Source organism: Phoxinus phoxinus, assembly GCF_949152265.1.
Source record: "Phoxinus phoxinus genome assembly, chromosome: 13".
NCBI classification, from domain to species: domain Eukaryota; kingdom Metazoa; phylum Chordata; class Actinopteri; order Cypriniformes; family Leuciscidae; genus Phoxinus; species Phoxinus phoxinus.
This window is the reverse complement of record NC_136888.1, coordinates 28,903,562-28,928,470: the sequence shown is the minus strand read 5'-3', so window position 1 is coordinate 28,928,470 and position 24,909 is coordinate 28,903,562. Positions and strand designations below refer to the sequence as shown.

At 37.8% G+C, this 24,909-nt stretch overlaps 2 protein-coding genes across 3 annotated transcripts in view; both read right to left on the bottom strand.

The window, feature by feature from the left end:
* Positions 1-3: 3 nt before the first annotated feature.
* On the bottom strand, positions 4-8,691 carry gpr68 (G protein-coupled receptor 68). Its single transcript, XM_079633632.1, has 2 exons — positions 8,431-8,691; positions 4-4,965 (listed from the first exon to the last, which is right to left on the bottom strand). Exon 2 carries the CDS (start codon positions 4,958-4,960, stop codon positions 3,851-3,853), a length of 1,110 nt encoding a protein of 369 aa, XP_079489758.1. The 5' UTR covers positions 4,961-4,965; positions 8,431-8,691; the 3' UTR covers positions 4-3,850.
* A 1,722-nt stretch (positions 8,692-10,413) lies between these two features.
* ccdc88c (coiled-coil domain containing 88C) overlaps positions 10,414-24,909 on the bottom strand; it is a 54,485-nt gene continuing 39,989 nt past the window's right edge. The window contains exons 24-30 of one of the 2 annotated variants that reach the window (XM_079632435.1): positions 24,657-24,746; positions 24,244-24,530; positions 19,907-20,113; positions 17,611-17,685; positions 17,447-17,515; positions 14,084-14,331; positions 10,414-12,716 (exon numbers count right to left, since the gene is read on the bottom strand). In XM_079632435.1, coding sequence (XP_079488561.1) covers positions 11,832-12,716; positions 14,084-14,331; positions 17,447-17,515; positions 17,611-17,685; positions 19,907-20,113; positions 24,244-24,530; positions 24,657-24,746 — 1,861 coding nt within the window. In that variant the 3' untranslated portion in view covers positions 10,414-11,831. Of the gene's footprint in view, positions 12,717-14,083; positions 14,332-17,446; positions 17,516-17,610; positions 17,686-19,906; positions 20,114-22,572; positions 22,891-24,243; positions 24,531-24,656; positions 24,747-24,909 lie in introns of those variants that run through there. The other variant, XM_079632436.1, reaches the window with a different exon arrangement.

The window sequence follows — 24,909 nt, the reverse complement described above, 5'->3', positions numbered from 1 at the left end:
CCATGTCTGTAAATACAGGAAAAAATCCTGGCTACCGAATCAATCTCGTGTGACTTATTACAAGAAATATTGTTGTTGTGTAGCATTATACTGTACATCACCAGCAAGCTAGCTTTAAAGTGCCCCTATTATGCTATCTTAAAGATTCCTAATGTTGTTTTGGAGTCTCCTACAACAGGTTTACATGTACATGCATCAAAGGTAAAAAAAAAAAGTTTAATTTTCTTATAATATGCATTTCGCACACACCACATTTTCAATGATTCTCAATTAAATTACTCGTCAGATTAATTAATCTCTATAAATCGCTCCTTTCCCTGAGCTACTCTGCTCTGATTGGCCAGAAACTTCAGTCTGTTGCGGGTGCAATAAGTGGGCGGGCAATATGCTAATGTTTTGTCTTGACGTCACAATGACACTCGTTTGGCTCGTTTGAAAAACGATTCATTTCATTGACTCAGAGTCGACTCTTACTTTTGAAAGGCAATAACTTTATATATGGTGCACTTTCAGATTTAAAACTTTGCAGGTTGTTTTCATTCACTTAGAGCTATGTTACATGAAAGGTCATTTTCAAAAATCCATAATAGGGGCACTTTAAACGCAAACTCTCTGGAGAATCACCCATTGTCAAAACAAAGAAACTTTGAAATGCACAGTCAAGAAGGTAAAGTGACACACCTGTCAAAACAAAATATGAAACCACAGCGGCATCATATATGATAGGCCTACTTGTTCAAATTACATAACTTATACTTCGTTGAGCATTCTATCAGTTGTTTGTAGCGTGACAGATTGCTCGAATTAGTAGGCACATTTGATTATACCATGGGACCTAATAAATGATTATACAATAATATTCAAGTTGTACTCGAGGAACTTAAAAAAATAATAATACCATAGTGTTACACAACTTCTCTCATGTATTGTAGAGAAGGCCTAGTGGCAGCTGTTTTAGTTCAGATCCGTGTTACATAACACATTCATGTTACTTGGAAATTTGTATATTATCACAGACCTTTTTAGAGATAAATGTCTTTCCCTCTTCCAAGGTTCAACCAAAATCAACATTGGAGAAGCTCATCCCAAAACACTTCATCATAAAGTAAAATAAATGACAGACTTTTCATTAGTCTGGCTCTGAAAATAAAATAAATACGTCAATCCTTCGTATTCTTTAAAAATGGTGCTGGATGCGTTTTTAGTGGGAATATGACTTTATACTAATTAATCACAGCTGTATTTAAGCTTCTGTTTATGCACCTTTGTTTAATGTCACAATTCTGCTTCCAACAAGTAAAATAATCAAAACCAAACAAAGACAGCCAAAAAAAAGGGCCATAACTAAACAAACAGGACAAGTTTCTGATGAAAGCGTTTCTCTGAACCAAAGAGCAGCCATTTTTTTTATGGAGCGTTCATTTCTGTCTCCTGTTTGAGTTAAAGGAATGGTTCATCATTTTCCCTTTAATTAAGTCTTGTTTTTGCTATACTTAACCATTGAGGAGAATAATATCCAACTGAGATGCATACATATTGCTTTAAGTATCATTTTCAGTCAATTGTGCTCCTCCATATCATATTTATGAGGACTTATATTTACTCTATTTCATTATTTCTCCCATGCTATTTTTGCAACCATTTTGACATTCTTTTTTTTGTTATATTCACTTACCGTTAGTCTGTGCAGTATGTTAGTTGGCTAGCTGGCTGCATAGCATAAAAAAAGTGGAAATCGTGATTCGGTTGTTTTGCATATACTGCTGTCATGTTGTTGTTTAAGTCCATATTTTATACATTTTACTGAGGCTAACATGGCTCAAAATTCATTGATCAGACACCCTAAAGAGAACATCCTACAGTATCTTCAAAAAAGGTAACTTGTTCGATTTTTGTAAGAGTACCCATAATTAAATACAATTTCTATGTACTTTTTTTTATACCCCTGCTGTACAATTTCTGTTTTCATGTACTGTGTAATAATACAATCATTGTTTATTGTTTGTGGTGCACAAATCACTGGCAGAGTATAAAAACCCATAATAAAAAATCTCATAAATGAAACTGAACATCAGTCACTGTGAGATCATGAAATAACCTGGTTTGGTTACATACAAACTGCATGCATGTCGAGTCGTCACTGTAAACATAGCTTGAATGAGCAGGAATCAGAACACTTCCACGCCTGTCGTTTCAGTTCAGGTCACTCACTCAAACTGGTATTAGCTGTGGTCACTTCCATCTTAAAAATGTAAACACTGCACCAAACACTCATCACCTTTATTTAAGTCAGTGGTTTGAGCAAACAAAAGATCCATGATTTCTGGAAGCAACCATCACCTCTTCCTCAACTGTTTTCCCAGGATGTGATATCAGTGGGAAGCTGTCCATATTAAAATGCTCTGTTTGGGGGTGGCTGACCCTTCACACTCGTGAACCTTCTTGTGCTTGTTAATGGTCTGTGTGCTCCATGCCTTACTATAAAATAAAATTTTAAAAAGCTGAGCTGGTGACTAAGAAAAGAAAACCAATGAAGCCTTATCTTTAAGTAAAGGTTCACCCCAAAATGAAAATTCTGTCATCATTTACTCACTCTCATTATGTTCTAAACCTTTAAATCTGTCATTTTATTGAGTAACAATGTAAATTCTGTCATTCATTTCAAACCCTTAAGACTTTCGTTCACCTTCAGAACACAAATGAAGATCTTTTTGATGAAATCTGAGAGCTTCCTGTCCCTCCATTGACTGCTACGCAACTACCACTGACTCTTCAAAATATTGTGCAACTGGTCCATAAGAATTAAGTGGTTTAGTCCAAATTTTTGGAAGGGCTTATGTTTATGTTTGCTGATCATTGTTTAAATGTTTAATTTTTGGGTGAACTAACCCTTTAAGCTCCAATAAATCTTTAAAAGTTTTGCCACATTAGTCCATGGAAATTATATTACAAGACTTCTGAAGCCTTACAACCACAATTTTAATCATATTTACTGACACATTTTCCCTCCCAATCTCTCAAATCAATAATCAAGCATCAAGGTGCAGAGTGGCAAACAAATGCCATTGGTTCTCAAGCCTCATAACTTCATCTGACACGCAAAGTTGACATGTCAAAAAGAGATTTTCAGTGACTATAAACGACTTCAGTTAAGCACACTGTAATTTGACCACTTTTAAAGCCCTTTGTCACTGTTCATTTTCAATGTATGGAACAGCTGTACAGGTTTGGAATAGTATTAGGGTGAGTAAATGATGACAGAATTGAAATTTAAACTATTGAAAACAATGACGGCCTTTTCCTGTCATGCTAGCAGTCTAACTATAACTGGGAGCCTCATTTATAAAACGTGATTCAGATTTCACATCTGGAAGAGAGACGTGCACACATTCTTTCTCTGAATCACATGTACGCATATTTAAGAAATGATCGTAAGATCAAATGTAGGATGTTTTTTTAAGCAGCATTTTATAAATGAGACCCGGGAACTGAAACCTATGAGGTATAAAAGCAGAAATGGCTTTAGTCTTGGACACAATGTTTAACCGCTACATGCACATGTAGCTAAAGGGACTTGCAACAGTACATTAAAATAGTACATTTTTAGATCATCGGATATTGAAACCTCAAACGTCAACCACAGGTTGGTAGCAATCCCTGAGAATTACACCACATAACAGTAGAATGTTAGCTTACCAAAACCATGAAATATTGCAATATGACACTAAAACAGCAGGCTAATATAACCAATGTAAAACAACTGTATGTTGACTGTATGCGACTATACATCTATGCATGTCCACCGAAGAGCCTGTAGCTAAACTGTATGATTGGATAGATAAAAAAAAGTTCAAACTTCAGTTTTGATCTGCTGCAAGAGTGTCACCACTGACGTGCCTGTAAGACGATCATGGGTGACTGCCAGCTCAGTGGAGTGCGTGCTGAACCGTCCATGACTTTTTGAGCAGCAGCAGAAGACCCGAGTGCAAGCATCCTGAGCCTTCTGGATGCCCTTCTGTGCATTTTCACTGATAAAACAGTAGAGCGCTGGGTCCGCCACGCAGTTAAAGCTAGTAAGCAACAGAGAGAAATGGTAGTAGTTGAAAATGTTCTCAATGAAAGCGCAGTCCCGCTCAAATAAAGTGCGCACCAGCAGGAAGACGTGGTACGGCGAGAAGCACACCAGGAAGATGACAATGGTGCTGGTCACTAGATACTTGATGCGAGTTTTCTGGGCGGTCTGCGTGCCTGCACTCTTGCCCACTGCTCGGAGGACTCGAAAGTACGACACTGAGAGGATTCCTAAAGGGAACAGGAAGCCTATGTAAAAACGGTAGTAGTTTATTGGGTACTCCCATGTCTTCATGGGATAGTGCTCAAAGCACACAGATTGGTTATGCTTGTCCTTGCTGAGCTCCTTATGCCGGAAAAACACCACACCTACGGCAAGCTCTTTGAGCCAGACCACCGTACTGACCAGTGCTGCTGCTCGTACCGTCCTGAAAGCGGAGAAGCGGAAGGGGTAGACCACTGCAAGGTAGCGGTCAATGGAGATACAACACAGAAAACCAATGCTGACATAGATGTTCTCGTAGAGCAGGAAACCACACAGCTGACAGAGCCACTCCGAGCCGCTCCAGTCGTCCCCCTGGAAAATATACTGGAGCCAGAGGGGCAAGGAGGCCAGGTACAGCAGATCCGATATGGTCAGGTTTAACAAGTAGACCCCCAGCTCATTGCGGGCTTTTAGTTGCAGCCAGGCATGGTAGAGCGAGTAAGCATTGGCGGGAAGACCCACTAGCAGGACTAGGATGTACGCACCTGAGAACAGGTACTGGTGAATCTCGTGGCTTATAGTGCAGTTGATTTGCTCCTCAGACATGTTCATCTTTCCAACCTCATGATTCTCAATGAGTGCAGGACGTTCGTAGCCAACAGAGGTCTCCGAAAAACATTCCATCAATTCTAAAGGAAGCAAACAAAACATTGTCAAATGATTAAATAAAACCTGCAGCTTTCAGAGATTTTGATGTACGTATCGGACATCATGGGAAAGGAGTCGTGATGTTCGTAAGCGGCAGAAAACTGTGACATAGCTTAATAATTCGTTACATTTATATAGCGCTTTTCTGTGTACTCAAAGCGCGTTACGTGGGAAGGGGAATCATTATAGTTCAAGTATATTTTGAAGTATACTTTGTTTACCAATATCAATGTAGTAGTAGTATACGTGTACTGTAAATGTACTATTTCAATACTACTTAGGACTCAATTGGCCCACTTTTTAGTGTATGAAAGTATACTTTAAGTGTAACAGTAGTGCTAAACTTTGAGTACACAACTAGATTACAACTAAGTTTTTTGTTTGTACTGCAACTAGAAGGTTTAGATGTTAAACAAATGCAGTACACACTCTGACAGTACTAGATTTGTAATGCACTGTGGGTCTTTCACATTCATTTGTGTTTCTGTCATAATCCATTTATGATAGTGTGATGCATCACAATGTATTGAATCATGGCTCAAGTTTGGCATGTGTATTGTCTCGTGATGTAGTTGGTGATACCTAAGCCAAGTATAGGATGAGACACCCCCCAAAAAAATTAATGGGAAAAATCACAAGAGTCTTGCAGGAGCCTTAAAACTAAGTTAAGTTAGTCACGCCAAATATAAAAAATCTCCTGACTAATGCGCATTTACAGTCTCGTTGAGTTTATACTCATGCTCTTGCAAACTATTCTTACTCAAACTTATAGATTTTAAAGAAAGTAATCGAGGGAACCAGGGTGATGCTAACTTCCGGGTTGGTCTAGAAAATTACATTTTCCTTCTGCTCTCTATAGGAAAGTTACCATAAAACTACAACACATTGCTACTCTTTTTTTGTCAATTTCAGCTAAAGAAGCACATTTTATGACCATTGTTGTAAGATTTGATTGCTTGCCGTACTTGACATACTTGTCAAAATGATTTGGGTTTCTCTCAATTTAAGCTGACAGAAGTTGTTCTTCTGCATGCTTAAAAATAGCAGCCTGAGGATGTTATCAAGATGGCTGCTGAGTGACAAATGGTTTGAGTGTGGATTTGTGTGTGGGCTGCGTCCTTCAGACACTAAACTATTCTAGTCATACAGAAAGAGATATTAACTTGAAGGAAGTGAAACTGTACAGTTGAATTCTTTCTGAATTCAATAGTTTAATGTCTTTTGCACTTGGCTTCGACGTCAGCATAGGTATTTTCTTCATTGATCAGTGTGAAATGATCTGACGTATTCAATCCCAATTATGGATTTGAGTGAAATACATTGCCCTTTTCAAACTGGCCGTGACCTGTTACACGGAATGTCAAGCTGATGAAAGGATATCTGATATATTGGGAGTGAGGCCTTGGCTGTGACTACTGTGGAACACAACATATAACAGACAAATGAACCCGCGTGAACAACACGTTTCATCACCAATCCATTAAATGCTTAAGAATGTTTCCCTGCATCTGAGTCATACACAACACCTTCAGTAATACTGCTCAGACAGTGATGCATGACATCTGTGCAAGTACAACATTATTACCCAGAACAGTGTCTCAATATGGGAAAGCTTTTCTTTTTTTTAGCAGAATTGTTTTTCTGTTCTTGGAGGTTACTTCGGATTTTGCTCTTGATATATTGAGCCAGCTTCAACATCAACCTAAGGGACTTAGAAATTTGACATTTGATAAGTAGGTCTTGCCCAGTGAATGCACCATTACATTCCTCTATTCAATTTCAATGAAGTCATATATATGATAATAACAGAAACAAGCATTTCATTTTTCAGTATAAAATAGCAGTACAAGAGAGGCAAGGTGTGTTCTTAGGCACAACACCGTGGTTCAGTAGTCCAATAAATGCATTAATCATTGCTAATTAGAGCAGACATTTTTCAGCCAAGCTAGCTGTAGTATAATGGAGGTTGCTGTGCAACATAGAAACATAATTCAATTAAAGTGAGGTCACAGATGTGCATCTATCTCCTCCAGTGGTTTCAAACATGACATCCAATTAGAATTCAAAGTCAATTACCTATTTTAGAAAACACTTAATTTTGATAGTCCCCTTTAGACATTATTTTGACTATAAGTAACATTGAAACTACACGTCAACTAACTCTCGTTAGAGTATTAGTAGATTGCCTGCTAAATATCTGCTTTATGATGGTCCCCAAACAATCCGTACAGGGGACTCCAGGACTAGCTGCCACATGAGGAAGTTCTTTGAATCAAAAATACAATTGCACAAATGTGGGTTTGCAATTTTTTTTTTTCAAACAGTAATTATTTTATATATATATATATATATATAAAAAAAGAAATACTTGTGCCCTCCAAACTAAAATCCCAAAATCAGAAACCATCTAGTATGTTTGTAAGAGCCAAAAGGATGTACATTTTCTGCCATTTAATTATGAAAACAAAACAAAACTGAGAACGTTTAGCCTAATTAAGGTTAAATATTAGGGACAGACTGTCTAACATAAACTCAATAACCCTGATCAGACTCGGGGAACCGTGTGCTTGAACATGCTGACACGCTTACTTTGGACATGTTTAACTAAAAGCCATGTAATCTCTCCGGTAGCATTAGTGTGCAAGTGTGACATAAGAAACAAATGTTTGGTAGGCTAGTAATAACCGAGTTTATAGTAATATTGCTCTGTTTGCGCCGTGTCATTGCACCACTTGGACTATACTGGCTTATTTATATTATAAAATAGCACATTTCAATTTGGAAAGAAGAAAGGCAATATTCCATTAAGGCATATTCCAAATTATTTTACAATTCTCCTCACAATTGCATGATAGTAGCCTAATTTTATATATTTGACTAGTTTTGCATGTGAGAAATAAAACATTTTGACTAGTCTTGAACCCTAACACGGGGTTAAACTTAAACAATGTTAATTTCTCATTCGTAGCACAGCGTTACGCAAATGTGCTTGAATAATTTCACAATGCCGTCTGCGGTTGTCGCAACGTAGCCTAGCTACTTGAGAAACGATCAGGCTGATATGCTAAATTATATTTCATTTTCAATTATTGTAAAAAAAAAAAGAAAAGAAAAAAAAAAACCTTAAACAGCTTGTGGAAATCTGTGAAATATAAAGCAGCAGCATCTATTTGACTAGATTAGGCTATAGCCGACAAATCGCATGATATTCTCAAGCAAAAATACCACCGTGAATATACACACAGTGGCTATAACTTTATATTTTATATAATAGGCTAGGCTATTTGTTGTGGGGTATTATTAGAAAGTCAAAGAAATTAAAAATGTTCACCTTTTCCTTACTTTATGATACCAAAGTGCTCAGTTTTAGCCTACTACAATTACCATAGTAGATAGTATTTTCTTAGTGTGAGTGAGTAGCCTATTAGATAGTCAAAGTGTATTACCTTCAGATTGCCGCTTTTAAATCCACGCCACTCATTCGAGCCATTTCTGAAGTGATGAAAATCATATCCTCACGTTCAACAGCTCCTCAGACTCTGTGATAGAGAGCCTGTCTTTATTCGCTTACTCGCAGAAGTGAGCATTTCTGCAGAGATAAGATCTGTTCCGCGGTTATCGCGTCTGAAAAGGACAAATAGATAAATTGCGTCAACCGTTTTACGCGATGATGCGCGCAATTACTCAGTCAACACTCAAGGGTCTTCCTCAGAAACAGGACGTGTCTCATATCGTCGTGAACCTGCCTACACAGAATGCGTGTTTAGGTCATTATGCGTTCCGAGCAGGCAAGCTGCTGAACAGTCTGTGTCAGAACTGACATAAAACGCAGAATTATAGCCTATACTATAAATTATATAGGGTGAATGCAGAAAGTTGGCCATTTAAGTTTGATTATACTGTGCTCAATGGGTTTACACTTTAAGGGCATGACAGTTGTCTTTAGTTAAAGGCTACTATTTATTTAAACGATGAAATAGTTTTCTTGTAAGGTGTTTAAATATTAAATAAAGTGGGCCAGTGGGATTCAGGTAAAGTGGGAGACCTTTTTAGCTTCAGTAATTATACTCAAATTCATTAAGTAAATTGACGTTCACTGGCTATTTAGTAGTTGATGACATGATGACATCTACTTTTTTCAGAGAGTAGAAATAACTGTGCTAGGAAATTCAAGTCAGAGATTGAAGAAAGGAAAAGAGTAGAAAAGACAAGGCGTTAAGTTCAATCTGTTGAGTGAAGAAAGGATGAGAGAAGCAAAATGTAGATACAGAATATAAAGCTTTAAAATATGGAAACAATTTAAGTTGTTTTAGTGTTTAGAGAAAACCGACAGGAAAAAAGTTTTACAATATGGTTACCATTTTAAAAAATTCCTCTTATTACATTTTTGTTAGCCTATTTGTTGTTGCATGTTATAGTCCCACTTTTATAGTCCCACATGTATAGTTCATTTTCATCCATATTCTGATTTCTGATTATTCAGATTTTCAGATTTCATCAAATTTAATGTCAACACTACATGTTCCGTCAGTTGTTTTGAAATTTACACATGTATGAAGTGAAATCTAAGGTTCCCTCAATGGTATTGTTCACAATGGCTAAGGAAAAGATCTTAAATGCGTTGGTTCATTCCTCAAATATGCACTTTGGTGTCCTATATAGCCAGTGGTGGAAATGGCTGAGATTCACTAAAGGGACACCCTATAGTTGGGTACATATTACATTTTTTAAACCATAGAAATCCCCATATGTATAGCGTTTGGAGGTTATTTCATGGATAAAAGATGGAAATCATCTTCATCACTTCGTGTCCCCATGAAATGTAGCACTCCAGAAGTGAATTTCAACACAATTTTTGTTAACTTTTTTTTAACAATATTATACTACCATGAAAAATGTAAATATATATATATATTTAAATATTTAACTAGCATGAAAAATAGCAATTAAAACGTCAATATTCTGATTTTGTAATCTACATTGCAGTAAAATGTTTTAAATACAAACCAATTTTTACTGAAAAAATTCCTGTGTCCCACATTTTGCGTGTAATCCTGTTACTGTATGATTTCCTCAGTTTGCAAAAAAAATAAAAAAGTACCATCCCTTATTGGCAACAAAGTTTGGACACTTTTTATGGCAGGATAAAACAAATTCTCAAATTTTACGGTATTCATCAACTTTCAACTCTTATATCAAAGTTATTGAAAAAAGATCAAACAAATATTTTGTCTAATTTATCTGGCAAATAGAAGTTTATCAATAACTACAAGCCAACATTTTGATCCTGCTTTAGACAGATCAAGTGACATCTTAAGTTATAATAATCTGTTGATAAAATGATTTTTTAATAAACTGATTCAAACATTCTAGAAACTAAAACAGCACATAACCGGTATAATTTACTGAAACTTTAGAGATTGTTTTTTAAAAAAAAGCTTTATTACACAGAGTTTAGGTTTTGGACAACAGCTTTCTCTAAACAGGCTTCTATCATTCACAATAAATTTGACATTAAGTGTAAAAGGTTGTTAGGGTATCTACTCACACCATATCTTACAGTTAATGATCTATGTTCATGTGCAGTAGTGTATAAAACAGTTTTATATCTAAAATCATTTAACCAGTAGTCGTGCACACTCAAACAGGAGACTCTCCTTATATTTACACATCCAGTGTGAATGCTTGCTCCAAATATATTTCTATGAAGATCCACCATCTCTTTCGGTGACCAGCTCTTGCCACAGCAGACGTTGAGAAGTTGGAGATGGTGAAATGAGATGCAGAGAAGCACCACTGACAGGAAACAAAGAACACTAGATTGGTGACATGATTGAGGGATCCCGGGAATCCATGGGCTTTTTCACTTAAGAATTTTTTTTTACAATCAGACTAGTCCATTCTTCCAGTATATACAACATCATCATACTTAACCATCAACCACGCAAAACAAAATTTTTTGGAAAATTAGGCATGCACGCACATTAAAACAACCACACAAACAAGTGTCATTTAATTGTCTCAAAGACATTAATAAATAAACCAATTAAAGAACTTCTGGTCATTAGAACAGATGTGCAGTGTTATAAAATGAGTGTGTCGGGAAAACAAAACACCAATCTGAGCTTCAGATTCTCTTCAGAACAACCCTAAATGCTTGCGTGAAACAGGGCAATGTGTCCAGTACTCTAGATTCCAACTTAAAACCCATTCCCTAAACAGTGTTCCACCTTAGGTGCTTTCTTTGTCCTATTGACTTCTCTTGCCTGTCTCTCTCTTTCTGGCTCTGTGTAGTCCTCTTGCCTCTGAACAGAGCCTGAGCCAAACCCAGGTCCTACAGCAAATACATGGTCACCCACAAGAAGCAGAAAAGAGCAGATTGTTTGGTCTGTCAGCGGGGAGCGAGTGAGAGAGAGGCCGCTTCCCGTAACGGGTCCCTGTGAGGCTGTCTTGGTGATGGACCTGCAACTGTCCTGCGCCTCCTAAAGATGGATGCAGTCGCTACTCAGTAATTACGCTGGGAGTGGCTCCGAGCACACAGCCCAACGTTTGTTTTCCACATTCAGAATAGAACGTGGACTGGCCTGCCATGGAGCTGCGGAAATCAAAGGCGTTCGATTTGAAACGAAGGGGAAAAATACATTCAAGTGCCCCATACATTTGTTTCCAGGTCAGTGTGAACGTGTGCAAGACCCTCAAATGCACCTGGTGCCTTTGAAGCACCTGGAGAAATGGAGAATGAAAGGACGTTACCAGCCTCCCAGATTCACTGGAGCTGCCTGAGGCTTTTCTTTGTTTACAGTGCAGTTTCATACGTCAAACATGTTTCTTCACCAAGTGCGAGGCTCTACACACACCCATACTCATACCACACAGTCTGAGGGTCATTGTTGGGGTCAGGAGAAGCAGGTTTGCTGGTGGGCTCCTCCTTGGCGGCGCAGCTTAAGTCCGCAGTGTCTGTTTTCTTCAGTAGAGGCGACTCTGCCTGCCTTTGTTCCTGGGGTTCCTCTTCCAAATCCTTCAGCCTCAAAGCTGATACAGCTCGCACCGGAGTCACCTTGGCCACCTCACCACGGTGGGGCGCTGCTCGGGTTTGAGCAGGCCCAGAACGGACCGCTCCAGCCCGGCTACTAACACTCCCAATGTATTCCCGCTCAGCCAGCAGCGATGTAGAAGAAGAGAGCATTGGGGGCGGACAAGCCAGGGACAACTCATCTCTCGGTGGAGCAAGAGATAGGCGACGGGGGTCCACGGACAGGTGCCCTGGGTCAACAGTTAGAGGCGAGGATCCAGCCAGCCTAGCGGACATGGGTCTTTCTCTGGCGACTGCACCAGACCTCCTCAACACCACGTCGCTTTGGCTGGGAGAACTGGCCTCGGCGCGGTAGCTGTCCGGTCCGTTGGAGCGGAGGAGGTCTGCTGAGGCCAGGCTGAACGTTCGGCTCAGGCTGGTGCGAGGATTGGACGGCTGCAGAGGTGAGGGCCGCAGTCCTGCTCCTCGGTTGGGAAGGGTTTGCGACTGAGATGGCGGTGTGGAGGTTTCTGTGAGACGAATGCTTGGTTTGACACTGTGTCCAGGTTTAGTGGCCCGACCATCTAGTTCTGGTGGAGTATTCTTGATGGTGGGAGTGACATAATTGGTGGGAGTTTTAGCGCCCTCTCGCAGAGGGACAGGTCGAGTAGATCTGGTGAAGAAATCAGTCATCAGATCCTCTCGGCTTCCTGTCTGCACCTAAAAAAAAAGGACATATAATCATCAATTAAATTTAACTAAATAAAAGCTTTTTGGATAAAAAAAAAAAAAAAAACTTTGTATCCCTTGTGCCCAACATTTTCAAGATTACAATGGAAATTACATGCAGGGTTCCCAGAGCTTTTAGATGCCAAGGACCCTCTCCTCTTGTAAGGGACTCTTTCATTTGTGTAAGAACAATTTTGACTGCAATATTTAAACTTTTTTTATGCGTTCTTATACTAAATTAAATTATTCAAATTTTAGGGGAAAAAAAAGTTGAATTAAAATATTACTATTAAAATGTTTATTATATAAAAAAAAATCTACTTTATGATTTTTTTTTTTTTAGATATACATCTATATAAACATAAAAAGCAGATTTAGTTTTTACTCTCTCTCTGTTAAAAGGCTCAACAGGGTTACCTGAATACATTAATTGCTCATTTAATAACTGACTGCAATTAAACTCATGATTTTTGACAAAAAAAATAATTGTGTGCGCAAAAATAAAAAGGTGTTAAAAATATTTAACAAATTTAAATAACACTTAATCCAAGGGCTGCCAACTTCAATGTTCAGCTTGGAGACTTTGTTCCATATTATAAGTAACCTGCTGTCTTGTCGTCAGCTTATTGTCTGTCCTCTTTGCGTTTTTTTTTCACTGTGTGAGAAACGGAAGTGTGGCAAGAGAGTGTGAGAACAGTGCAAATTGTGTGAGTCTCAAGCTGAATGCGTGAGAGCCCTGTTGAATCCTAAATTATAAAAATCATGACTATGACTATTTTTGTGGGTGAGGGGGACCCAATCACTGGAAATCATCGTTTTAAAATTATTTTAATTGTTTATGACCATGGGAATCCTGTTGCATGCATTTCTCAAAACGTGCATGCAGAAGACATATTATATTCCTTTATGATAACAGATATGTACATCAAATATGACAAATTGGAAATATGGCCACTAGCTGAAATGGTTAAGATCCATCCCGGTCAACATCTCTATTATAAACATCTCACACAACACTCAAAATACATTATCTTAATCCGCAACTAGCAAGCAACAATCCATAGTGCAGATCAAATATCAGGCTTCATTTATTTAGAAGCATAAATGTCTCTACTGACCAGGAGTTAAAAAATCCCTTTTGCCATTCTCACTGCATAAATATACACCCACAACTTTCCCTTTTCACATCCGAAACTTTCACTTTCACAACGATGTATGATTCACCACACATTTTAAAATCCCCTACAAACGACTGCTAATTATTCTGATGATGCGTCATTATTTTCCCAAAAGGATCATTTTATACCTGGATTAAAAGGTCAGATTAAAATCTGCTAAGAAGTGTTAAAACAACTTACAGTGGGTGGGGACAGGACATTGCTCTCCTGCAAGAACTGCTCCAGGGTGACCATCTCGCTGCCAGGAGAGGACGGGCGCCGAGAAGTGGGCCGCTGGGAAGAGCGTGCAGCAGGTGTGGCGTCACAGGGAAGGGTGGAGCTACGGGGAATCAGAGACAACTGACTGAGACGTGAACCCTCATGACCCAGTCCAACGACATCATCGCTTGACAGACTGGCAGATCGACCCTGAAGGCAGTCCAGAGAACCTGGAGAAACACAGGAAATTAAAAGATGAACTGTACAATTTAAGAGTGTGAGAGGTCGTAAAAATGGTAAACGGTAAAGGTAGCTAATGTGGGTCTGTGTGTGTCAATTAAACTATTCACACAGTGAGTATAATTATAGTTTCAGCATTTACACGCACTAGTTTGAGTTTTTATTGCGCAATCTGAATCAGAATTTCACAGTTTTTCCTCCCACAACCCAGGAGACAAACATCAGGGTGATGTAGAGTGATGCATGGATGATGCCAGAACCCAGAGGACTAAATCATCAGTGGTTCTTCCAGATTTTCCTAAGGGTTTTTATAATAGGGTTTTTCAATTTATGAGTAAAATCATATCTGTGGTAAACGTAACTTGACGATACTTTGAGTGTGTGAAGTTCACGCTGTAGAGCAAAATGTCACACCTCAAACTGTCTCATCTAGTAACTTATTAGAAATCTACGTTTTTGAAAATAAAACTTTCAATATAAATAATCAGTCCATTCTGCAGTATATTTTAACCAAAGACAATAGAAGCAATTATAAAATTACACATAAATATGTACTTAAGTCCTACTTAATTGGGTCAAAAAGTATTTTAAAAGCTATTGCATTAAGTGCCAGGAAACATTACCTATATTGTCTTAAAGTATATTATGTCCATAATAAGTACTCTTTTTAAAAGTATGATAAAATGTACTTATTTTTCACAAGGGTAATGATCCTTTTCCTTGCTTTATCAAATACCACAAATGAAATCAACAAATCACCAGAGGCGGACAGAGTACACAGCTTCATTACTTGAGTAAAAGTACAGATACCCCTTGCTAAATTTTACTCAAGTACAAGTAAAAGTACTACAGTCAGATGTCTACTTAATTAAAAGTACTGAAGTACTTGTTTTTAAAAGTACTTGAGTACCAAGAGTACAAGAGTACATTTTCTAAAAATTGCATTACTACTGCCACAATGCTTACATTTATGTACAGAAACGTCCTACATGGAGTTATGAAAAAAGTTAATACCTTGGATAATGTAAAAGGAATTGAAAGTAAAATCAAGTAATTTTCATCTTTTTACCACATTGCTTTATTTAACATTTCGCACTTGCCCACAAGGCAATAGCACAATGGCAATGCTCTGACATACCTCTGCTGCTAGAGTTTTAATGGATTTTTTGCACCCACATTTGAACTAACAATTGTGTGTACATGTGAGTTTCTCTGTTTTTTCATCAATCAAATCAATAAACCTAAACCAGCAAAGGCGGCAATATAGCAATGTTCTGACACACCTCTGAACCACACCTCTGAAAGGTGATTGCTGATAGGCTGTCCCAATCAGTGACGCCTGCACAATCCAGTCACGTTTGAGAGGGAAACAACAAACTGAGGGTTTCCGAGAGGGTTCCCGAGTACTCCGTACTCACGGTTATGGATAGAAATGTAGTGGAGTAAAGAGTACAATATTTGCCTCTCAAATGTACTTGAGTAAAGTCATGAGTACCCCCCAAAAATGATACTTGAGTAAAGTACAGATCCCTCAAAATTGTACTTAAGTACTGTACTCAAGTAAATGTACTCCGTTACTGTCCGGCTCTAGCCTGGCTAACGCCAGACCCAATTCTCGTTGAGACTTGGGTCTGGGAACCACATGTGCATTTTCTCGTATTTGAGGCGTGGTTTACGAATGCCCGGCGCCGTTTATTGGGTGCTAAGAATGTCTATCAAATGCTCCCTCCCCGTTCTGCGATTGGTTCCCTAAACGAGGCGAAAATCTGGTCCATGGTCTCCAGACTGCCTTTCAGCGTGAATAAAAGCGCTGATCATTAGGAAGTCTTCTCTCATCAATAATGGCAAAACAAATGCAAGATACTTTATTATCAAAAGCACATCATCATTTTTATCTTCTCTTAGCAAGCACCACAAACTACTTTGCCACACCACAGTGATTGCGAGTCTCCAAATGAATACACTGTGTAGCACTTTATTTTAAAGTCCTGTTCCCCATGTACATACTATGTACTTATTATAGTCATTAAAATACTACGTACTAACCCTGAACCTACCCTTAAACCCAACCTTAACCCATGTAGTTACCTCATATTACCCAGTACTTTCTTAGGCAAGTACACTGTAAGTACACGTATAAAGAGCAACCGTACACTGTAAATAAATCATTATAATAGTTAGCTTAAATAGCTGGACATTTGACTAAATGGCTAAATGACTGGTCCATTACTTATTCTGATCACAAACACACAGACTGACTGACATGTAAATAGACTAAACTGTTTAATCTTATTTTATGTGCAATTTTGTGATGGGTTCATCTGAAATATTCACTGGAGTTTGGATGTTTTTGGACAAACAAGATGTTTTTGAAAGAAGTCTCTTATGCTCACCAGGACTGTATTTATTTGATAAAAAAAAACTGTTTTTCTAATTAATATATTTTAAAATGTAATTTATTACTGTGATGGCAAAGCTGTATTCTCAGCATCATTACTCCAGTCTTCAGTGTCACATGATCCTTCAGAAATTATTCTAATATACTGATTTGATGCTCAAGAAACTGTTTATTATTAAACCAACTATTATTAATGCTGAAAACAGTTGTGCTACTTAATATTCGATTCGTTGATACATAGAAAGCTAAAAACAGCATTTGTTTGAAAAATAAATCTTTTGTAACATCCTACCTGAATAAAAGTATTAATTTCTTTAAAAAAAAATCTTACTGACCCCAAATTTTTTTATGCTAGTGTATTATCACAATAATACACCAATACAAAAATAAAGATTATAAAAATGAATACAATTGTTGATAATCAATGAAATAACCATTTGATTAACTTAAATAATTGAGTTGTTTATTTATAATTTAATAATGCTTTCTCGATAACAGAGCTGCCTCTGCAAATTAATAATGTCTGGGAGCCATGCTAATGTTCTTTGTTTCAACCTGAGAAACAATTACGGTCTCAATAGTTCTTGAAAGAGAGAGTGTGCGGGGGTGGCATTTCCCATAGCAGCTAATGAAGTGACTATGCATGCATATGTAACAGACGGCACAGGCACAGGCAGGCACACACACACACACACACACACACACACCTTTGGAACTGATGGGGGAATTGCTGCTGGAGGTGTTGCGGCTGAATTCGGCAGAACTGGGTCGGTGCCCTGTAGATTGGGGGGGCACACATCACATACTGAATTAGCACAGGAAGTAAACAGGCTGTAAATGCAACATGTATTGATTTAGTTAATTCTCTTACCTGTGTTTCCATGGACACCGCTGCCAAAGCCAGCATCTGGGGAATGATGGCGCAAGTCTTCCTCTGAGACCAACCCTAAAAGTAAGAGAGTGTAGCCCAACAATGTGGATAGGGAAAATATCAGTATATGTAGCATACATTTTTTAATACATAATTTTTTCCCCACACAATTTAGTTCCCATTTTAAAGATGCTCTCCTAACAACAGTGTCATTATTGGACATGGGATAGGCTTCCGGCTACTGCAGTCTTCCTGTGTGCGTTTGTACGAACATGACTGCTTGTTTACGCAGTGCAGTGGATATCGGAGAAAGCTTCAAGCGCTTGAAAATAAACATTGGTTTAGAGTGAACGCTTCGCTATTACGCTGACAGTGAATTGATGAAATGAGCTTCAGGCTTTTTGGCCGGGAGTCACTGAGAGGGTCAGTGGTGTTTAAAGATGAAGCCCCCATGTGTACACCGTGGCACATTACACAATGTAAACTTGCTAATGGCTAAATAAACTAATGCGGTATGAAAAACAACAAACTCTCTTAACGGAAACTTCAACGACTCAACTTAAATATGGAAGAAAATTGAGAAGCTGACAGAGTAGGTAGGGCCATTAACCGTGAACACCCATCAGTAATCTAGCCTGGAAATCGGTTTAAAAATGTCGGAAGCGTGACGCCAACTTTAAGCTCTATCCATGGTGTGCTACTGGTTACCACAGACAATTATTTCCACTCATCCTTCAAATTGAAAAATTAATGAAGCATGTTTAAAGTAATACAAAAAATGACTAAAGCAGACATTCATCCACCTAGAAAAGTAATTTCATTTCAAAAGAATGATTTACCGTAGACTTTAAAGTAAAAAAAAATTTTTTTTAAGTACTTTAACAAAAATAATAAGCTTCACGTTTTTAAACTCTTGGTGTCTACTGTACACTACCATTCAAGATTTTTATTTTTATTTTTTTAACAAAATAAATTAATAGTATTATTCAGCAAGGATCAGCATTTAAATTGATCAAAAGTGGCAGTAAAGGTATTAATAAAGCTACAAAAGGTATGATATTCATGTCATGACAACTCTCTGAGCATGGTGATGGGTATGACAATGTTGATATATTTGGTCTTGGGGGAATAGATCTGCTACGCTGCTGCAGAGCAAGTACGGGACATGCCACTGCAAATACATACACAACATGCTGCTGTGAGCAAGTAAGACATGCTGCTGCTGAACAATATAGCATACATGAATTACCCATAGCAGATCTATACAGGTGGAGCTGGGGATGGTGGAGGGTTTCTGAAAGTGTGCCGCAACTGCTACAGCAAAATGCTTAACAAGTGTTTGAAGGTTGAGCAGTGAGCTCATTGGCTGCTGATACAGCAGGAACCAATCAGCTGCTCCATATAGAGAATGACGTGACTGCAAGCAGATTGAGTTAAGGACCTATTAGCACACCATCTAGAGTTTCATGCCAGAACTTTGTATTTTTAAAAACTTTCTATTCATCAAAGAATCCTGAAAAATAAAATGTAATGTGGTTTCCACCAAAAATATTAAGCAGCACAACAGTTTTAAACATTGAAAAGAATTAGAATATTTCACAAATTTACTGTATTTTTGATTACCGTAAATAAAAACAGCCTTAGTGAGCATAAGAAACTTGCAAAAACATTAACAGCCCTAAGCTTTTGAACATAATTCCATGTACTGTATATATTTCCTTAAATGTATTAGAGTAATTCAATTGTATTGTAAATGTAGTGTATATTTTTTTTAATCATCCTTTGAAATTAAGCTCTCAGTATCTGTTGTTTGTAATATGAAAATAGTTTTAAGGAGTAGTTCACACAAAAATGAAAATTCTGTCATTGTTGACTCTCCCTCACATCATGACTTTCTTTATTCTGCTGAACACAAAAGAAGATAATTAGAAAAATGTCTCTGTGTTTCATTCTGACCATACAATTAAAGTAAATAGTTAAATTATATTTGGAGTAAAATATTGTTGTGGAACCCATTGACATTCATCATATAGGCAAAAACAGAAAGAAAGTCATATAGATTTGAAACGACAAGTAAATAATGACAGAATATTAATATTTAATTGATTTTTCCCCTTTGTGTTTAACCCCAAATATTAATTTAATAGTGAAATCTAAAAGCACACAAAATTCTGCTATAATATAAAATGTCTCTAAGAATGAGTCAATTATACCAAACATGACAGAATCAACATGGTCTGTCATTTGAGGTTCAAGGTCACTGACATATGTACTAATCGGCATAATTTAGGGTTACCCTTTGGCCTGCGTCCCGGCCGCAAGCTAGAAGAGGACGTGAAGCCTGGTGCATTGTGGGAGTTGCGGCTCAGTGGAGTTGAACAGGTGGCTCCTGGCTCCCTGCCCCTCCATCGGACCAGTTCCTCGTACCCGTTCATGCCCTCTATACTGCCCCCTACTGAGTGATAGCCCTCTCTGCCTTTGGACCCTCCACTGTCGTTCAACACTTGAAAGAAAAAGAAAGAAAATCAAGAGAAAAGGTCAGTATCTGTGTGTACAGAGCGTGCAGTGCAAGCGCCGCTGCTGGGCTCCAGTGACGCTGCAGGAAGCTGTGTAGGAGGTGCCGGGGCAAAAGCACAAGCACGTGTTAGTAAAAAAAAACACTCAAGCAGAACACCGGTGGGCTTTCCATACACTTTAAATAAGGTTAAAGGAATGTTCCAGGTTCAAAACAAGTCAAGCTCTCTATCAGTAGCATCTGTGAAATATTGATGGATTCCACAGAAAATAATTTTCATGGGTTGCTCAGTTTGTAAAAACAAACCAGTCGGTGTCTGTCTTAAGTGATTCATTATTTGAGCAGTAAAGATGTCAATTTTTATGGGCAATTATATTCCAAATCCAAAAGTTACTAGACTTATTGGCTTGATCATGTAATAGTTGAAAAAAATCTACCATATATTGTGCACTTCTGGCTATGTAGCCACAAGACTTAACAATTAAACTTGCATTCTGGTGCGATGTCTTGACCCAAAGACTTCCAAGCTAAGTGGATAACTGTAAACATCATTTTTGTTTGCTTTTACATATTGACGAACAAGTCAAATTAAAAAAAAATTTTTTATAAATTGACAGCATGCCACTGTTGCCACAGATGCTGTGGATAGAGCTTTGTATTTAACCCAAAAATTCCTTTAAGCTTCACTGCTGTGACCAAACTAAAACACCAGCTGGAAAACTCTGGTGCTCCATGACATTATATTAGAGCCATTCTGCAAATGATCCCTTACATGTTTTTTTAAAAACAAGGAGAAATTAGTTTCCATAACTGCCTAGAACATTATAACAGAAGATCTACATATTAGCTTTTAATGGCTTTAAATGACAAATGCAAAGAGGAAATGTTGCAAGCAAGACTCAAACATGCATTATCTGTATAAGCACCATGGCTGTATTATTCCATGTGTTAAGCGATAATTTAAAGTTCTAGGTAATTCTGCATAATGTTTTTGGCCTTTTTACCACTTTAAATGACATAAATAAGATGAGAAATGTTGCAAGCTAGACTCAAACATGCATTGTCTATATGAACACCATGGCTCAAAAGTGCATGTGCTAAGCACTAAGATACAGACCCAAGTAATTCTAGACAGTTTTTGGCCTTTTTTACCACTTTTAATGTCAAAAATGAGATTTGAAATATTGTAAGCCAGACTCAAACGTGCATTGTGTGTACGTGTAAGAGTGCATGTGCCAACAAATAACTACGGCTGTGAATATTTTTGTCCTTTTTTGCCACCTTTAAGAACTAGAATGAGATCAGAAATGTCGCACGCCAGACTCAAACATGCATTGTCTATTTGAGCACCATTAATGTGTCTGAGTGCATGTGTTAACTTGCAAGACTATGTAAATCTACATAATTTCTTGGTTTGTTTGTTTTTCACAACATATAATGAGATGCGATGGGGATGAAAACATAGACAAAAAATAAGCACAGAAGCGGAAACAGAAAGCATCCGTTTTACACCTGAAACTTAACCACAGGATGGTGTTTGAGTTGAGTTTTTCCTGCTGTACGGTTTTTGACAGATGTGTGACACATAACTTGTCACACATCTCATCACACTGCCTTCAGACTTTCTTACTTGCTTAAATACACAAACCATGCAACATGTAAATCTAATAATTTTATTCATACTGAAGCTGTTGTACAATTAAGATACCTCTTGCTGTCCTAAGAATTGTGGTTACGGGACATACCGACACATCTCCACCCCCAAGAATGGCTTTTATAAGTGATGTGCGCTGAAAAGGCTAAGGTAAAAATCAATGCATCTCAGCCAGGTCTGATTTGCATGTGAACCCTCCACATATAAATGGGAGAGTCGCATGCACATGTACATGACCCACAGTGGACATACAAAGGAAGATGTTAAAGATGCAAAAAAAGGGGTGACAAACTTGGACTGTGGTTGCTGGATATAATCTAAATATTGCAGGCCATTCTTGAGCAAAACGTATGCAATGCAAAGTTCACATGCCACACATCAAAGCCCACAGCATAAATCCTCCTTTCAGCAGGGATTATCTGATGAAGTTGTCGCCTCCGTGAAGTTGTCCGCCTAGCTTTCAACCTCTCTTTGTATGCGTGCACTTAATTTGATTACTATTGATTTGCAACTGTGGTCACCTAACCCCCATTATTCAGTGCTAGCAACATCAAACACACATTTCTCACAGCAAGCGCAAAGCGGGCTGCATTTCGCTCCATTTAATTCACATTACTTACTGCAGGGTGGCATTCAGAGTCCCGCAGCCCGGTCCCAGAGCCCCCCAGAGCATTTCAATGAGGTGTGGTTAAGGTGTGTGTTGTGCGTATGCATGTGTGTTTCACTGTGAGCCTGTGATGGTGAGGGTGATAGGAACATTTAAAAATGCTTAATTATTTAGCGTTTAGCTCGGAGTGTGCATTGGCTGGTTTTATTGCCTAATAAGTGTAGCTTGATGCTTTTTTTTTTGTTGTAAGAAAATAAAAAAATGTGAATAATGGTAGATGGAAAGAGTAAAGATGGTGACTGATGATGATGAAAAGGATGAAGTGTTAGAAATGGCCGATATGCGAAAAAGGCTCGCAGGGGGGGCAGGGGACGATGTTATCGGATGAGGACCAGAAGCGTAGGCGTCTGGTAATGGATCGTCGAGACGGCGGCGTCCCCGGAACGCGCATTTTCTCCTGGCTCTTGCTCCTGAGAAAGGTGAAACGCTTCGCTGCTGGAGGGACTGGAGTGTGTGAGGATTAATGTACAGACAGATACATAGACAGGGAGAGAGAGAGGAGTCAGTGGAAGAGAAGAAATGATGATTCAGAGATTGAAAAATGGCTACATCTATGATTCATGAAGAATGAAGCCCCCTAGGTTTCCTTTGAAGATTACTTTGGCCATGCAATAATATAGCATGAAACTTGGGAAAGTATTATTACTTGGAAAGCTGAGAAATGATAGACTGAAAATGGAAATTTACATCAAGATTAGTTCATTGAGTAGATGTCAAGAAGAAAAAGAGGTTGTATAATACCAAAAACCCAGAAAAAAAGTCGCATGGCGCCCCCTAGTGGAAAACACAGATAGCACACTAAATGCTAGTTTACTGTGTTTGTATAAAAGTGTCCCAACTTTTTTGTACCAATTTGAGCTTTTAGTGCAGACCTGAGTATGTTTAGTTTAGTTTTCTGAACTCGTATGGGCGTCAAGACCCCCAAATCGCTTGAAAATGAGCATCAGGAGTATGATTCATATAGACTCTAGTCTTATTCATGATTAATATGATAGCAATTTTCTAATTTGTAATCACTTTCACTTTTGTTGCTGCCACTTGTCCCTTATATTGTATAATTTAAGTCCAAGTAAAAAAATAAAAAAAAACAGTGCTGGGCATCGATTAATCACATCCAAAATAAAGGTTTGTGTTTACATAATATATGTGTGTGTACCGTGTATAATTATTTGTATATATAAAAATACACACACATATGCATGTATATATTTAAGAAATATTTGCATGTATATACTGTATGTATATATATATATATATATGTATATATATATATATATATATATATATATATATATATATATATATATATATATATATATATATACATACATAAATATTATACATAAATATATATAAATATTTTTTTCTTAAATATATACATGCATGTTTGTTATACAGAATAATTATACACAGTACACACTTTTATTTTGCATGTGATTAATCGTTGCCCAGCACTAAAAAAATGACTTATGTATTGTTTTGCTAAACGGTTTGATTTTCTTTCTTCTGTGGAACATAAAAGAAGATATTTTGAAGAACGTTGGTACCAAACAACATGTTTTGGTTCCCACTGTCTTCCATTGTATGGACATCTCTCAAAATACCATCTCATGTTCCACAGAAGAAAGTCATATAAGTTTTCATATAAATTATGACAGAATTTTCATTTTTGGGTGCACTGTACCTTTAAATAATAGTGGGAAAAGTAGAGGAATCAAACTGATTTATATATTGATCCAAACCATTGTATGACTTGACGTGAGGAGCTTAGTTCAGCTCTGTGACAGCAGAACTCACCTCGGCCGTTAAGGGCAGGTGAGAGGATGGGAGACTGTATATGATTCTCCTCTGCGGAGTGACCGTTCATGGAGTCCAGACTGAGACGTGACTGTCTGGGGGGCAGTGGTGGAGGGGGAAGGGGTGGCAAGCTCTCAGGACAGTCTATGCATGTGGGGATCTCTGGAAGAGGGATGTCTGGAGCGCTTCGGATCCTCTCACGTGGACCCTCAGCCCGTTCTCGTGAACTTTCTTTCTTAGGTTTCATGAATTTTGCTATTGCTTTGGCTCCAGCCCAATGACGGCTCCTGTGTTATTGTGAAGAGAAAAACAAGTTTGTATTTAAAGTTCATAGTATAAAGAACTTGATATAAATTAACTTGATAAATTGCCCTAAGAGTAAAGTCTATTCAGTCTTAATCAGTTGGACTCACTTTTTAGGAGTCGGGTCATAGAACTTATACTGGTCCATGATCTTCTCCTCCAATTTCTCCTTCTGTCGTCGTAACGAATTCAGCTTATCACTGCAAGAGGAAACCATGACTATTAAGAAAATGGCATTAAGACATTTTTACCACAAGTTTCTTTGAAACAATGTTTCAATTAATTTTAAGTACGCCAAATAATAAATATATTTGTTTGAAGTCACGGCAATAGCAACATTAGATTATCACAAAGGAAAAAAAA

What these genes read in the sequence shown, in the direction of transcription:
- gpr68 (XM_079633632.1), bottom strand. Translation starts at nt 4,960, where the DNA reads ATGGAATGTTTTTCGGAGACCTCTGTTGGCTACGAACGTCCTGCACTC.